Source organism: Motacilla alba, chromosome 10 (assembly GCF_015832195.1).
Source record: "Motacilla alba alba isolate MOTALB_02 chromosome 10, Motacilla_alba_V1.0_pri, whole genome shotgun sequence".
Classification (NCBI taxonomy): Eukaryota; Metazoa; Chordata; class Aves; order Passeriformes; family Motacillidae; genus Motacilla; species Motacilla alba.
In genome coordinates this window covers 5,314,209-5,331,804 of record NC_052025.1, presented here as the reverse complement: position 1 = coordinate 5,331,804, position 17,596 = coordinate 5,314,209, and the positions used below count along the sequence as shown (strand labels likewise).

Here is a 17,596-nt window from a genome sequence, read left to right as displayed (position 1 = left end):
TGGTTCCACTCACAATGGCATTACAGTCTCAGTGTAGTCTCTGCATTAATAACTTTGGCAGATCATATATTCTCCTGTACATTATACTTTTTCCAACATTATGCATGTCAAATGGAAGAGCTCTATGAATTCAGTCCTTAGGATTGAAAAAACCCAAAAAACACTAAATGTAGGTCAGTATTTGCGTAACAGCACAACCTTGGGCTACAAATCACAAGTCTGTTAACCAGTTAACCACAGGTCTGTCAACTTCTGACCCCTGGCGTGACACACCGTGTTTGGTAATTGATCTGCCCCCACAACTGGCTTTGGATCTACTCCAACTACGCAGCCACCTGCTTTATGTCATTCCAGGTGTCCTACAGAGTCCTGTAGAATTTCTTCTTGGCAGAATAACCAAACTTCAGGAAAGGATCTGGAATCTCTAATTTGTTGATTTGCTCATAGGAGTACAAATGCAGGCACAGACACACACTGTGCAGGGGACATTGCATCTTTAAGTACTGGCTTGCAGAGCGCTCCTGTGGCAGACTCAGGGAAGCCATTCTTCCTGCTTTGATCCAGGTGCAGATGCAGGGAAACAGAGCACTCCAGATGACAGAGCAGCATTACAGATTGCCAGCTTTTCATGATCATGAGCTTTGAGTCATTCACATTTCAAAATCAGACTTTGCTTGTCACAGACTTCTGAGGACTTCACTTTATATGCTACAGCTTTTAAAGGCCCAGCACCAAGACCAAAACTCAATCCTTATGTTGGTCTCTATTGAATTACAGGACTAGGACTAAACCAAATGTAGCATTTCCTGCCCTTTGCTAGCTGAATGAGAGGCTCTAAGCTAAAAATTAGAAAGGCTTTTCCACACTTCAAAACAGTAAATCTAATTAAATTCAAATTTATTTTAATTCAAAATTAATTTAAATTCAAAAGAGATAACTGAATTACCTAAAAGCTTCTTTTTTACCAAATAATTGTTATATTAAGACAATTCACGTGCACACAAGATACTTCAAACAATTATATTTAACAAAGCATTGTACGTAGCTCACAAGGTTCATCCTGGGGAAAAACATTTTAGGAAATACTGATGTGACACCATTTTTCATAGGTTTTCTGTTGAGCGGATACATCCCACCCTAAAAAGGCTGTGACTGAGCACAATTCCAAGTAGAACTGGAAAATGTCACACCTCTGAGATGGATGGCCACAAGTTGTAGCAAACTGCTATAAAAAGCTAATGCTCAGTGATAGTCTCTGCACGTACCCCTCAAAAATAACAGCAAATGCACCAGCAATAACACTGTGAGGAGACTCTTGAACAGGCTCTGGCACAAGGAGTCGCAGGTAGAACCCAGATCCATGCTCAGGCTTCTGGATCACCCATGTTTCGGATATGGGGTAGACAGTGTATAGGGCATGAGCACAGATCCCTGTGCACACACCAGCCCCAGACCCACAGCCAGGTCAGCCATTCCTTCCCATCTCTTCAGACAGACCAAGCCCATCACTCCATCAGGGCTCCCCAAGGCTCCTTCTTAATCCATCCTTCCCTCAGCAAAGTTACTCACCATGACAAGGATCCTGACTTCTTGTCCATTTGAAACCTTCATGTTCTCAACTCATCAAGAGCTCTGCCTCAGGGCCAAACTTCTGCCCCCGAGCCTCAGCAGCACACCTGGTCACTCCAGCAGGGGTACAGGTCTGCCCATGCCCCACAAGCCTCCGACCCTTTGTGCCCCAGCTGGCTGAAGTTTGCTGTAATAGCACTTCATTGGGCTCATGATCACTTACAGGTGACGGTTCCCTGCCAGCCCTGCCCAGTAACCAGGTGCACCTGAGCCTCTTGAACTCCTCTCACTGAAATTTACATGCTGAAAATTATGTATCACCTATCTGAACGCTAAAGTTGTTAAAGTTTGAAGTCTATGTGAAGACAGAGTAGGCATTTATGTGAGCAATACAGCATGTCAGAGGGAAAAGAAATGCCTCCGAGTTCTTTGATTCTCAACTGAACATTGTTAAATATATTCCCTTCACATACAAATTCCTTGATTTACATACAAATACAGATAGGAACAATACCTCTTCTTAAAAGAAAAAAAGGAGCAAGGGAAAGTAAATGGAGTAAGACAGCACAGACCAGAGGTGAGGGCAGCAACAGCAGAGCTGCTTGGGCGGGCAGTCGCTAGGCTTACCTCGCTGCCGAGGGTGAGGGACGCCGCTTCGGGCTCTGGAGACCGCGGTCCCGATGTCGGGCCCATCAAGCCCTCTCGGACGAAAAGGCGAGCCGGTGCCACGGCGGCGGCTCCTCCGCAGCCCCAAAGCGGCCCTCCCGCCACCTGCGCCCCGATGAGCCCCCTCAGCCCCAGCGGGCCGTCGCGGAGGGGCAGGAGGGGCACAAACCCGGCCCGGTGCCCCGGCCCCGCTCCGCTCCCTGCCGCTGCCCTGAGGCGCCGCCGCCTCCCGCCCTCGAGGGCTCCACAGCTGCGGCTGAGGGGCCTCGCCTCAGGCCCCGGGAAACACAGACACACAGCCATCCAGCTTTCCAACATTTTATTAGCAAATAACAAACGTCTCCGCTATTTTTGACAGTGTGTACTATTTCCAGGAACAAACAGACAAACAAACAAACAAAAAAAATCAGTGTTTCTCCTGATATAAAATATATGTAGATTAAAAAACATTGCCACTAAAATAAGAATAAAACTAGCTAAATAGCCATATTTAATAAAAATACTCGTGGGCTCTTGTGGGTTTTTTTGCTGTGCTTTTTCCTTTTTTTCCCAGATTATCACTTCATTTCTCTCCAGGTTCCCTAATGCAAAACAGAATAATACATAGAAAATAGATTTTTTTCACCCAGGAAAGCAGATTCTGTAACACAAATTCTTTTAATGTTCCCTTTCCTTCCATGTAGTTCTTTTGTTCTATTTTTTTTTTTTTCCCTTTACTGAAAGGAACCTGTAGGTTGTTGAGCCCTGCACAGAGCAGGTGTCCAGTGCTGGAAGCAGCTCCGTTACACTGTGCCTCCCTGAGCAGGGTGAGCTTCACCTCATGGAACAGACAGGGCGATGAACACAGAGAAAACCCAGCTGGGAAAACACTGTAAAGCTTCCTAAGGCATCACCAACATTAGTCCTGAGTACAAGAGATTCTACACTCACAGCATGCTCCTACCTGGAACGGTCAGGGAAGAGTTCGTATGGACACGAGTGCTGCGTGCTGTGGTTTCTGTGCAGTGGAGTTGCTTGGGAGCCATGTGCAGTGACTGAGTGCCAGACAGAAAGGCCTGGCCTTAGCTCACCTGGGCACAAAGATGACTGAAGACTGAACAGCGAGCTGTGTGTAATGTCTTTGTTAAAACACCACCTTACATCTTTATAAAGGTAGAATTAATCAGCCAGAGCTTGCACTCTGCCTGCCTTTCTGCTGAGTCCAGTCTTTCTCAATAGTTGCTAGGATTTTACATGAGAATAACCCCATCTCCATGACAGCACAATCCTGATCCAACAACCTAACACCTATTTTAACCAGGGCTTAATTTTCAGAAGTGTGATTTACATACACATCCCACAATCTCAAATTTGGAAACCAAAGGTGTTTTTAAAGTCCAGAAATCCAAAAAACACCACTGGCTCGGAGTCTGTTTGGTTTTCCACATCCTTGGGAAAGCAGAAAGCAAAATTTGGTAGGTAAGCTGGGCGGTTTTTTATCCAAATATATATTTTTAGTGTTCTGTCTATGAAAGATTCCCTCCAGACACTGCCATGGTTAAAGCCCCGTTGGCAACTAGACCCCACAAAGCCCCTCGCTCACCTTTCCTTGGCCCTGGTGGGGAGGAGAATTGGAAAGCAAACCTCAAGGGTTACTCTGAGATAAGAAGAGTTTTGTAATTGAACGAAAGAAAAATATTATAATAAAAATAATATAATAATTAATAATAATGGAAAGGAAAAGAGAGGAATAAACCCCAGGAAAGACAAGTGATGCACAACACAACTGCTCACCACCCACAGACCAATGCCCAGCCCATCCCTGAGCAGTGACCTGTGGCTCCCAGCCAACTCACCCCAGTTTACATACAGAGCACGACATTCCATGGGCTGGAATATCCCTTTGACCATTTTGGGTCAGCTGTCCCTGGCTATGGTCCCTCCCAGCTTTTTGTGCACCTCCTCACCAGCAGAGCATGAGAAACTGAAAAGTCCAGATTTACGGTAACCACTAGTTAGCAACAACTAAAACATCAGCATATTATCATCAACATTATTCTCATACTGAATCTAAACCACAGCACTGTACCAGCTACTAAGGATTAACTGTATTCCCACTGAAATTAGGACACACTGAAACTTCAGGTTTCCCTGTTACTGCTCCCTCTTAATACATATATTACTGCGACACTTTTTGAGGATTCTGTCTCAAGAATTACACAGGAAGTTCAGAAATGTACCTTTTAATTGAATATGAACAGAACCCCATGCCCTGCACCTCATCCCTTGACCAGCACGTGTCACAGGCAGCATAAGATATAAAATAAAAAGAAATTAAATAAGTAGTATAAAAAATGCAGTGCCTATTTGCAGAAACATTCACTCTCTAGCTTCCACAATTCATATATCCACATTCTCTTTCCTTTCCTCCAACTTTCCCAGTCCAGGATCAGCTCCACATCCCTCTCATACTTCCTCCTCTCCACTGCTTTTTTCCTCCCACCCCCTCCTTCATTTTATGTTTCTTCCATCAAATCCTATGTTCTGCCTCTCTCCTCCAAAGCTTCTCATACATTTCCTTCTTTTCACTTCCTTAAGAAGTAATTTCTTATCAACTGCATTTTAGTCTCCAACTAAGCAAGGATACAAAATTACAAATAAAAGCAGCATATTTTTATTTCTTTCTTAGAAAGTAGAAGCTATCAAAATTTACCTGATACTAGTTTTCAACACCTTCTGCTCTAAAATCTCAGCCTAGAGGTGACAAGTGTAAAGCCAAACAAAATCAGTTTCCTCATCCATCTATAGTTGTTTCTATTAGACTTGCTTTCTGATTTTTAATTCATTAAATGGCAAAATAAATAGGAACTTCTAACAGCAAATACATTCAATGAAAAAATACCCTAGTCTATGCACATTTTTTGGTACCAATTGAACAATACTGGCTTAGAAACTAGTACATTTTAAATGATGCAACTTCCCTGTGCAAAGATATTACATCAATATCAAAGTGCTTATTTCCTCAATTTGGATACAACTCCCTGAATAAAATACAGATGTCTGCAGTCTGGGTTACATGTAAACAGCACCTATACAAATAAGTGTTAAAGAATCTCCAATTTGCTGAAAATAAATAATATTGACAGCAATACCAAAGTCTAATATTAAAGACTATTTCTTGACATGCTTTAGGTTTGTAAATGCCTTTTTTTGGTGAGGCATCCTGTCATCATTCCATGAAAATGTTGTATTTGGGTGCATGTAAATCACTACAGAATTTTTTTCTCTTTTTTATCCAAAAACTGCCATGGCCTACCTCAGTGCCACAGTCAGTTGCACTCACACTAACAATGAGAGTTGTGCTAATCCTCAGGCAGAGACCATGGCCAGAGCACAGTTCTTGTTGCATTTCAGAACTATTTACTGCCAGGTTCACAAAATCAAGGTTTTGATATGTAATGACATTGTGATCTTCTTTTCAGTGTAGCAGCAATAACAGAGTACTGCACACAGCTAACAAAACCTGTCAGATACCTGCCATCAAATATTTATGCTATTAACAATTATAAAAATTGAATTTAAAGAAAATCCTTATGACTCGCTAGCAATTTTCTGACTGAAATAATAATGCCCACAGTCTTAACCACTGTGTGAAACGTGAATTACTCTGCAGTAAAGATTGTCAGTAGAAACCCTACACCCTGAGTGCAGTTGACATCAGTATCACTGAAATATCACTGAAACGCTCAACATATAAAAGCACTCCAACTGGTGCTTGTGCTGTAGCATTTCCCTGGGAATCTCAATTCCCAATTTTCTAAAATGCTTAGTAGGCATTTAAGACCATCATCCAGTTGGGGTAGTTTGTGAGGCAAGAAGCATCATACCAAGGACTCAGACAAGAAGTCCAAGTCTGCTGCCAGGGCTGCTTGCTTCAGCAAGGATGAAAGTTTTCTGTCTCTTGCCCGTGGAATTCTCATCCCATTATGATATGCTGCTTCTCCTCTGAAGAGGGGCTTTTCTTTGTGAAAGATCCTCACTGTCACTTTCACAGTTTCTCTGAAACAGAAAGGCCACAAAGTCTCATGTAAATGAGATACCATGCTCTTAAACATGCTGTTCCAATATCATCAGTATCATCTACTGAGAAGAGCAGAGCTAATAGAGCCCTTAAAGCTTCACTTCAGGTCACAGGCAGTGCCAGGGTCCCCCACCCTCCATCACAGAGCTGGGCCCAAGAGCAGTGAGCTCCCCTGCGACTGCTCAGATCTCAGTCACACCCATGGTCACTGCCTAGGATCCAGACATCATCTGCAGGCTCCTTGCTGCTCCTTTACACAGTAATGTGCTTAGCCCCTAGAAGGTCTATCAAGTCACTGGCTCTCCCTGCACAAGATTCCTGTCACAGTAACAGAACATACAGCAGCATTACAGACACAAATGACGCCATGGTCCCCTCTGGTTTCCCACTCCAAGCCACTGCTGTCCTGTTGGGCTGTGCATCATGTAAGGACAGCAAAAATGACTGCACAGTAAGACCAGTTCTTCTCTTCTTGCCGCGTGAGGAATGCACCTACCGAACTCTCATCTTGTGTCAGGACCCTCTTCACCAGCGAGCGCGATAACTGGTTGCACAGTGAAACAATGCGGTACGAAAGCTGCGCAGAGAGGGAGGAAAACCAATCTGATCACACACACCCAGCGCAGATATATCCAAACACATTTCATTCATTTACCGCCTATTACAATTTTACATTCAAGCTCTAGCTTGCCCTCTGATCCCATCAGACTTGGGAAGCCACATGTGAGAAGGATTAAAGGCTCGTTGCCATACCTTCCATCGCCTTCTAGCATATTGTCTTTTGAAGTTTTCCATGTTAACAACAGATGATTTCCGAACCAAAGCCTGTTGCTTGTCCATGGGCTGGAAGATAAAAGAGCAATTTTATTCTTCGGCTCCCTTTGGTGCATAAAACATGCAAGATACCTCATGTGCACTGGAGCTGGCTGAAAGAAAGCTGGGGAAGCTACGGATTCATACAGGTAAAAGCAGAAGAAAAAGAATTAAATCTAGCCCACTCTGGGCCTAGACAGGACCCTTTTGATCGCAAATAAAATCCTAAAACTAGTGGGTGCTAAGGCTATGCTTTCACTTAGTAAAGTTGCTAAGGTGCTTCTCGTGCACACCTGCCCCATCTCCCTTTTCTCTAGATGACATCACTGTAATAAAATGGAACAAAGGTAACTGTCATGTAGTATTAGTGATAAGGATACATGCTATCTGAAAAAACTTCAGCTTTGTCCTTTAACCATAGCCAGAGTATGAAAGCACAAGGCATTGACACCCAGCCAATAAAATAATTGCAATATCTGACGATTGAAAAATAGGAATAAAGAAGAATATAGATCAGAATTCAGACACGTGCTTAGCGCTTTGGATGTCAACCTGGTGTTAAGAAACAGATGTTCCACAAATCCTGACACAGTCCTTCTGAAAATGAAGCACATTTCAATTCCAAAAGTACCTCAAAATCTGCATAAACCTTAAAACCAAATCTGACAGATTGCAAGAAAGAAATGGTTCAAAACCAGATCAGGCATGAGTGAAAAGAGAAAGGCCAGGAATCAGCCCTCCAAAGAGTATGGAGTGACAACCATTCCAGCCGTTCTGATCTGCTAGGTAGGAGGTGGATAACACCGAAATATTTGTACTGAACTGGACTGGAATGCAGCCAAGCCCTGCACCTGAAACAGCAAGAGTACCAAAGGAGAATGGAAAACACATCAGTGAGGATTTAAACATCTTTTTCAGCAAAATAATTTAAAATGTTTGAGACAACAAATTCACTTTTCTCATCAAATGCTGTAAATTTAACATTTTTGCAAGTATCTCAGCAGCACTTCAAGGAGCCAAGCTATCAGCTGAGCCCCCTTCTCATTTAGATGTACACACCATTTGCATTCAACAGAACTGGGACAGTTAAGCATTAAATATAATTTCTTCACGCTGCAAACAGCCAGCTTGGTGCAACAGGCGAGCAGAAATCAATTTGAAGTGGAAAAAACGTCACTGGCTAAATGTCAGCTGTACAATCATTATGAAAAATTTCCCAGTGCCCTTTCAGCAGCAGAACCATCACCAACTCTAAATAACTCATTTTACTACAGACTGCTAATAACCACCTATTCATTTCAAGTACCCTACAACCCAGTGACCTTGTCATTCTCTCAAATCATTAGGATCTCTTCTCAAAAGTAGTGTGTGATTAGCCTCAAGGATGGAGTCACAACATTGCCCTCACCCAAACATGCTCAGGAACAAGGTGGCCTCATTTAATACTCCTTCTTATCGTGCCAATGCATTTGTTCATAAAGAAAATCAATATGAAAAAAGAATATGAGATCATGGCTGAAGGGAGGCAGACTCTCTTTCTTGAGAGTGTTTTTTGCAAATTTTAACTCCACTAGGCTTTGAGTTACATTTTAGGAATTAAGGCTCTCTCCTCCTGACAATAAAATCCTGTGTTCCAGTTTTCCTGGACAGTTTTTAATGGGTCTTCCAGCTCAAAGGAACCTGCAGAAGCATTCTGAAACAATAAAAACTGGACACATGCAAAATGCTCAATACCGTTTGTCACAGTAGAGCCCAATTCTCCCCAGCCATCAGTGACAGCTTGCCAGGGGTCACATCCTGGCTATCTACACTATAGAAGCTTTTGAAAATTTCACATATTGTGCCAAGAGCAAGGCCACAGAGAGCACACCCAGTCTCCATCCTCCTTCAAGTACAATGATGGGAGCAACAATATCCCGAGTGAACAATGGTTTTCACAATTCTGAATTTGCATCAGCCTCTGCACATCTTTGTGAGGATATGGCAGTAAATGGGTCCACCGTACTCTGCAAAAATTAGCTCAGAGTATACTTTTATCTTTTTATCTCAAAGTAGGAAACATTATTCTTAATCATGTTAGGAAGAACAACAATTCAGTTTATTTAGGTCATTAACTTCTCTGCAAAAGGAGGAGGGAGGAGGGGCAATGAAAGATATACTCTAATACATATATGTAAAGATTCACTCTAGCTGGACTTGAGCTATTATCTCACTGATTCTTGTAGTTGCACAACAGTCACCATGCAGCAAATGCCCACAGAAACTTGGCATCTTTTTCAGCCACTAACCATCAGGGAACAACTGCATCCTGCATAAATAACTATTTATTATGTTCAAAAACGAGATTGGTACATCTGTGCATATTAATACAGTATAACCAAACGACTTATTTGAAATACAAGGCAGCAGGGCATGATTCAAGGTTGGGTTTTCTTTTACTTTGTAAAACCTGAGGAAAAAAAATCTTTATAGCAAGAACACTAGTCTCAAATGCCACACCACAGATTAAGTTAGTTGTAGCTTTGTAATCTTCTTCACTGTAGAAAACAAACCAGATTACTATATTATTGCTTAGTCTAAAATTGACATTTGCACTGCAAAAATTACACAGTCATTTCATCCGTGCAAGTTCCCAATGGTGTCTTTTGAATAGGATTTCTTTGGTACAGGACAGGAAACTCAGCTGTCGATTAATCCTTTAGTTTAAAATTCACCTTACCTTTGATGGTAAAAGAGTTCACCCTGCACAATTGGCCTAAACACTAATGCCAACATTCTCCATTGGCAGCCATTTCACAGCGAATTTCAGCACTAGCTAAATTACTACACCATTTGCTTTAATTTACAGATTTAACCATTGCAAATATTTCTATCATAAGGTGTATAGAACTTCCTGTGGCAGGGCTATCCAACTGTTTCCTTCAGCCAACCAAAGATGCTATAAGGGGCTTTTTTATTAGTTTCCAGCCACCCAGTTTCTAGTAAGTACAGATGGACTTATTCTTTACTCCACATTAATTACCTGGTAATCTTTAGCAACTGTAATACATGACGCAGAGTAAAATATAGGCAATACCAAAGGTTTTGGTGCTAGATGTGTCCATACCACTGTGATAATCTTGTTCCTGCAAGTTCAGACACTGAGCACAGGAAAAAAACAAAACAAATTCAACACTACAAACCACTGGGAGATTATGGCCTTGGTCAGTAGCTTGTGCAATACATCAGAACTTCTACTTTAATTCTAGGTCATGTTTTAGTGTAGAATCTATGCACTGCAACCTTTTTAAACTGATGTACATTGAAGCAAGCAATTAACCCTGCATTTAGCCTGATCCCAGTGTTACTGATGGGATTCTGTCACATCAAGATTCAACCCTGCAAGGAATTCTTCACAGCAAGAACTATTTAACAGCTCCATTAGTGATTCATTAATATCTTTGTTGAAAACAGAGTGAAAGTTTCCATTCACACAGGCTTCATTTTCCAGCTGAAAACTGCTCATTAAATCCTGTATCCACTTGATTTCCTCAGAAAGTTCCTGTCTGAGGGATTCATACTGGCCCTGCAGCTCAGCATATTTCCCACACACGCCCGCGAGACTGGCGCTGACAGCCTCAGTGTCATCGTGCAAGTGCCTTTTCAGGGACTCCATTTTACGGTATTCATACTTCAGCTGGGACAGCGCGTGCCTCACGCTTTCGCTCTCTTCTCTATACCAAGCTTCTTTCTCATTATAAATGGAAAGCAGAGCATCCATGTCCTCCTGCAAGGAATCGTGGGATGCAGCCAAGGTGCTGAAACCCTGCTCCACACGGGAAATGTCCTCTACAATGCGGGCAAAGCGCTCAAAGTTGATGTAGGTGTTGTTGGGGGGCATGCTGGAGTGGCACTTTATGGTGTACTCCCTCAGGCGTTTCGTCTTCAGCTGCCCGTTCTCCACCTTCTTGTTTTCCTGGACCTTGGTTTCATCTTTCAGCTGGTGAGTCGTCAGACAGAGGAACCAATATTACTGAATATTTACAAGACTGCAGCAATTCAAAAACTCTACACAAAGGATGCAGGGACAAAGGGCTTCCACAATGCTGGGAGATTCTTTGCTCACAAAGACTTTCCTTCGTGCATTTGATTAAAAGAAACAAACACCAAACGAGTAAGCCCAGAACTGAATGTGACAAGTGCTTTCATTCCAATGTGATGAGTGCAAACAACATGGCTGCAATTTATTTTCATGCTAATTTTTTAGCAATTAACAGTGTCAAAGCTATTAATATTTGTAGGAGGAAAACCAACAACCCTAATACCACTGCAACTAATGTTTTGTGCAATGCAAAGCAAAAACTGAATTTCAAAAATCCTCATTAGTCATGCTGAGACTAGCTAAATGTATTTTCAGTAAGAGACTTACCCACATAAGCAAGCAATGTTTATGATGAAAAAATACATACAGACACACAAATGTAAGCAAACCAGAACACGGGGTACACAGTAGCTCTCACTCCACACAAATCGTATTTTCTATATCAATTGCAGTCAACTCTCAATTCAAGAAAGCACGAAAGCCAACACACAGTATATGCCCATGCAAACAGAGAGGAATGGAAAAATGCAAAGCCCAGTCCAATATGGAATACTGAAATGTGCAATAAACATCAGAGCTTTGTTACTCTCTTTTTGAACGTTATCATATAAAGGAAGTAATTTGCAGAAATCCAAGGATTTGGTCAGACCCAAGCAATTTTCTCCCTGTACATCTCTTTGAGTCACCCAGCATCAGAAAGTACTTAGGGGGCAGTTTTCCATTTAACACACCAGTAAGAGTGAGAATATGATCTCTGCTTTGCTCATGGAAAAAAAACAAAATCTTTTTCTTTATTCAGTCTTACCGTTATCCATGGATGAGATAGAGCTTCCTGAATCGTGAGCCGCTTCCTAAAAAACAACAACACAAAAAAACCCCGAAGACTTGAATGATAAATACTTGGTACAGAAGTCCATTGACCCACACTCTTCCCGGGCTTCCTATGAAGCCTTTATCAGGATGATTCCAGGAAAAACCCTCAAATTTCAAGGTTATGTTTCTCCCTGAGGCACACTGCTTGTGTGCAATTCAGTTACTGTTCTAAACTTCAGTAGGTAACTGACCTTACTCCACAGAACTTTAATTCTTATTTCATCAAAATCTACCTGCAGTTTTGTGCACCCTTCCATAAAAAGTTATACAACATTCCTTTGTTTTGTTCATCTGACATGCTCAGAAAATACATTCTTGCTATACACCTTTGATATATCTGAGTCTGAATCAACAGTAATTCTACCAAAGCTGTCCTCTGGAACACGGTATTACAGCACTGCAGGAGCTGTTATTTCCTGAAAGCAACATTTCTGAGAGGAATACTGCAAACCTAATCAAAGTGGATCAAACCTAACTTCCTTCCACATTGTAGCAGTTTGGTGAACAGCATGTTAAGAGCACCGAGAATCAAAGACAGAAACACAGCATTGCACAGGCACCAGGTCTGCACATGGGACAAATACCAACAGCACTGACTTCTCCTTGGAGCTGCTAGACCTGTGCAAAACTCTCATCAAACACCTACTCTACCCCACACTGAGGCCTGATGATTCGCAGAAATCTTCATTGAACAGCTCCTTCTCTCTTGTAGCTATTTTCTCCCCTAATGAAGTAATTAGAAAGAATCACAAAAAACTTCCCTCCTGGACAAAGAAGGTTCCAGGGAAGAAGAGGCTACTTCTGTGTCCATTTTATTAAAAGCAAGAAAAACAAACAAACCAATAAGCAAAAAAAAAATACTGTGGTTCCTATAACAGCTGTCCCACAAACCCTAGGTGACTGCCACAGATACAGAGACTTAGAACAACTCCATATCAGCAGATGTACTGATTTTTCTGGCATTGCACCACTGGAGGCATATTCTGGGAGGGTATCACCTCCTTGGAAGTAGTTCATAAGAAGCTGAACTAGTGGAGTGGTTGTTACCCTGAACTCAAGATTGTGCACATCGTTTTCAGCCCTTCAGCTACACCCTATTGTGCCAGCTTGACTCAGGGGCAAAATTCAGTCCTGAACATGGCATTTAGCTGAGGAGATTTGGTTCCTCTCCTCAGGGTTTGTGGATGCAGTGATTAACTAAGGTCACAGCAGCATCCTCCTGTCTTGCTCTTGACTGGCAATACACACTGCAAGAAAAGCTTTTTCACTTGTCAAGCCACATTTTACCAGGTTTATTTTAGAGATAAATGGGTCTTTCTGAATACTGGCTTACCGTGTATCTTTCACCAGTAGTTTCTGAATAAAGTCTTTTGCCAGGTCACTAGTATTGCTGAAAAATTCTTCATCAAAATCGTAATTCACAGCTGTGATGTTGGCAAGTGTTTCTTGTTTAGTTTCTCCAAGGAAAGGTGATGCACCACTAAGCCTAGATAAGCCAGAAAGAGGAATCAGTTGGTAAAATAAACAGCAGAAGTCCCCTAATGAAATTACAGTGACCCTGGAATATACTCTTAGGACATTTGTGGCTTTTGTGTTGACGCAGCTCTGCCATGTAGGAAAAAACACAACCAGCTTTGGCTCACTACAGCTGTGGCTCACTTAGCTGAGCCAGACTTGCATTGAAAGTCTCTAGTGGAGCACTAATGCATGCACACAGAGAGAAATGCACAGATTCTCCTCTCCTGAGGGTCTCATTTAAGTCATTGCTAATCAAACTAGAAGTTTCGGCTCAGGAGAGTCTCTATCCCTGTGAACACACAAAGATTACCAGGCTACAGCTTCTATAACCTTCAAGCTGATATCATAGTGTTTCTATAGTTTTTCTTCAGGAAGAAAAAGCTCTGCCCCTACATCTTTTCTCTCTGTAAAGCTGCTGATGAGTTCCCTGCACAGTGGGTTCAACCAAGAGACCTTTCTCAGCTGGAAGCAAAATACAACATATGTTCAGAAGCCAGGCACATGGCCTTGCCTAGGAGCCAGCTCCACTGGAGAGGCAGGGCCATGCTACTCAGTGAAAGGAATCCACAAGCAAAAGGGCTTTGGCTGCAATAAAATCCAGCTGTTTCAGAACAACACAAAATTTCTGTCTCTAGGCACCCTGCTCCAACTGCAAGGATGTAATGGAGACAGCATCATAATATCATAATAAAATGCCACTTAGCAATCTTGACTTTAGAAAAAGGTTTCCTCCTGCTTTGCCTATCTCTCAGTTGTGACTGTCAGCCTTCATCTTTGATGACTCTGCACCTCTGCTCCATAAAACTTGTGTGAGAACAGAGTAATCCCAGACCCCTCCTGCCCTGCCTTTCCTCCAGGCTCCTTCTCCCCCAACACAAAGAGATGCTGACTTGCAACAGTCTGGTTTACGGGAAATGTTATTCATACCAAGGAGATTGATCTCACCCCTTTTCTTATAATCTTCTGGGCTATTATTGTGCTTATCTATAATGTCCAGCTTTGATAACAGCTTCAGGATGCAGCACTCTCAAAACAGGACTGCAGCAAACTCCAGGGAACTAAACTGAGGTTTTGAATCCTAAACCATTTGAATACTAAACCAATACTAAACCATGATCCCACTCTCAACAGACTTTTTACCTTGTCTATATTGCCACCACCAGGTTGACTGGGAATATTGGGGGATAAGCAGGAAGTTAGATGGGACCACCCAAGCCTTTCAGCCCAATCCCCAGCTACTATATGTGATTATATGTGATCCACAGAATAAACACTCAAGTGCATAAACTGCTTCTTCCCCCCTCTACAATCACACAACAGCACCAAAGCATCTGACACAAGCAAGAGAGCATGAGTGAGGTCCTCCAGTTGTCTTTGATGCAGTAAATTTCATCCCATAAACCACAGTCAGTCTCAATTCTTAAGGGGTTTTACATACTTTCTCTTAAGCCTTGGTTCTATTTCTGCTGGCTACAAGTAGCCACCTCTCCACAGACCGTGAGCTTTGCTCCAAAACTGAAACATGGAAACCTGCCCTAGGCCTTGGCTTCTTTTCCCTTTCCCCAAATTATTCCATGAAGCAGCTGTAATTCCACCTTCTGGCCCTTTGTTTGAAGCCAAAATCAACAGTCCTCTAGTCTCTGATTTTTTTTTTTCTTTTTTTCCTTTGGGGCTCAGTTTTGAAATCTGTGAAATGGGAGGATTCTCAAATCCTAATATCCAATGCAACTGGCTTTTGTAATATCCTGACTCAGTACCTGTAAACATGTACCAGCAGATCTCAGTAATAAAGGCTTTGCCCTTATAACCCACTGAATCACTGCAGAGTTACTGAATTGAGGACTTGGATGCATTTTGAACTCTACACCTGATGATGGCATCCCTTTGATTGCTGCCACGTTTGCTAAAGTAGGTGGTATCACAGACACACCCCAATTATTCAGAACACTTCTGAGCAAAAGGTTTTAAAATTAGGAGGCAATATGAGTTGAAGGCATGCAAATTTCTTGTCCATAGCCTATCAAGCAAGCTGATCCCTCCCACTGTAAAAAGTGTGCTCTTTTTTTCTGATCATTTGTATGTAGACATTTTTCTACCTTAATGACCACAACAATCATTAGTAGCCAAGCAGGTAAAACAGATCTCCTGTGCTGGATGCAGACCAGGAACTGCTCCCTTACTCTGTCCCAGCACAGATCCCTCACTATAAAGGGAAGACCTGAGGAGCAGCTGGCTCTGTGCATCACTAATCACAGGCTAAGTATTCCCACCTGCTGCTTGACCTCAACTCCTAAATTTTCCTCTCATCAAATAGGAACACCCATTTTACAAATTCACAAAGTTTAATGTCCTGGCAAGCACAGGTGTGTCAGTGCAGGTCAGAGTGCTGATAAAAAACAAGGGTCTGGACAGTATTTTAAATCCCTTTACCTGAGCTTGGGCTCAACCAATGCCCCAAACTTTTCTTTGCACTGTAGAAAAGAAGGGAATTTGTTGCACTGAATCTGATTCTGCAGACTCTACCTCTCTTTTACTTTTAGCTTTTGAGGTCTAACCCTTATGCATAGGCCAAGATTTATTTTCCACACTGAAAAGACAATCCTTCCCCTTCAAGCCTCAGTACTTGTCCTGACGCCTGAAATGTGTAGTGCAAATCCATCTAATACAGGAGTCCACCTTCTTCAAGTCTGGTAGCAAGTTATTCCTCTGAGTATCACAAGGAACAGCCAAAGCCATGGGTGTGACATTCCCAGCAAGCAGTGTCAGCTCCCTGCACCCCAGGAGTCACAGGATTTTGATGGAATTAGTTAGGATCAAGGATCACTGTCCACTCCTGCAATTCTCATGTCAAATGACAAGAAAAGCAAGGAGTGCTGTTCCTCTGTTGCATGCATCCATTGTCACACAAGCAGTTTCCCAAGCTGTCAAGCTCCATCTTAAAACTCTCAACTGCTTGTCCTCAGATGCCCACAGGAACTCATTTCTTTGAGAGCTTGAGCACGTGATAATTCCCTCCTTTTATTTATTCACTACCAGTTGACACACTTTTCTTCTAAAGAGAATCTGTATCTAAAAAGTATTCTGTGATCTACTTTTCCTTTATGCCTACTGACTATAATGATCTCTCCAACCAACCTTTGCTTTACTAGCTTTAACAAACCCTTTTTTTTCCCTGTAAGCTGAATTCTCAGTTTCCAGGGTCAACTTCTCTGCTCCTCTTTCAGCTTAAATTCACCTTTTTGAAATGGGTGACCTTACTTATGCATAATAATCAAGACTGCTGCCTTTACAAGCAAACAAAAACTTCACTGTTTCCACCTGAAATAATCCAACTTGTAAATGGGACTGTTACACTTTCTGTTTCTATGCTCTCACACTGGTAGCTCACAATCATTCCAGGAGCCATTAATCCTCTTGGCTTTTCCATCCTCTACCACTTGGAACTGATGAGATCCCATAAAATGCAGAAATGCCTAGTGATGCTGGGGACATTTGGTTTTCTTCTGCTCAGAATGCCCCTCCATCTTTTACCCCTTATTTTAAATTGAAAAGGCTGTGGGATATGACAGACCCCTGCCCACTGCACGTGTGCAGGTCCCTAAATGGTTGAAGGGAAGAACTGTTCTGTACTAGCGCAACAGACCTCTAGGAACATTTCTACAGGAGTGAATCTGTTGTACTCACAGTATGTAGGTGATGACTCCTATGCTCCTAAAAAACAAAGAACATTAATTGCAGGGGTTCTATGTGACCAAAATTCTTCCTAATGTGCAGAACACACAACAGTCAATAGTAGCTGCAATAGAGGCAGGAGAGCCATTGTGACTTTAGATAACTGTTAACATCTCTTACAGAACGGGGTTTTGATGAAAAAAATAATTTTACATATAACATCAAGTAATGTGGATATTGGAAGTCTCTGTGTATTTCTGCTCAGTGGGCACTTACTACAGTGCACACATGAAACACAGAGGAGCAGAAACAGGATGTTTGATTTGGGGTGACCTCTTTTGCTG

At 42.2% G+C, this 17,596-nt stretch overlaps 1 protein-coding gene across 5 annotated transcripts in view; it reads right to left on the bottom strand.

Moving 5' to 3' along the window:
- Positions 1-2,539: 2,539 nt before the first annotated feature.
- DAPK2 (death associated protein kinase 2) overlaps positions 2,540-17,596 on the bottom strand; it is a 38,493-nt gene continuing 23,436 nt past the window's right edge. For 3 of the 5 annotated variants that reach the window (XM_038147649.1, XM_038147648.1, XM_038147650.1), the window contains 4 exons: positions 17,265-17,291; positions 13,396-13,548; positions 11,995-12,040; positions 9,185-11,087 (listed from right to left, as the gene is read on the bottom strand). In XM_038147649.1, coding sequence (XP_038003577.1) covers positions 10,452-11,087; positions 11,995-12,040; positions 13,396-13,548; positions 17,265-17,291 — 862 coding nt within the window. In that variant the 3' untranslated portion in view covers positions 9,185-10,451. Of the gene's footprint in view, positions 6,274-6,791; positions 6,873-7,048; positions 7,139-9,184; positions 11,088-11,994; positions 12,041-13,395; positions 13,549-17,264; positions 17,292-17,596 lie in introns of those variants that run through there. The other 2 variants (XM_038147652.1, XM_038147647.1) reach the window with 2 other exon arrangements.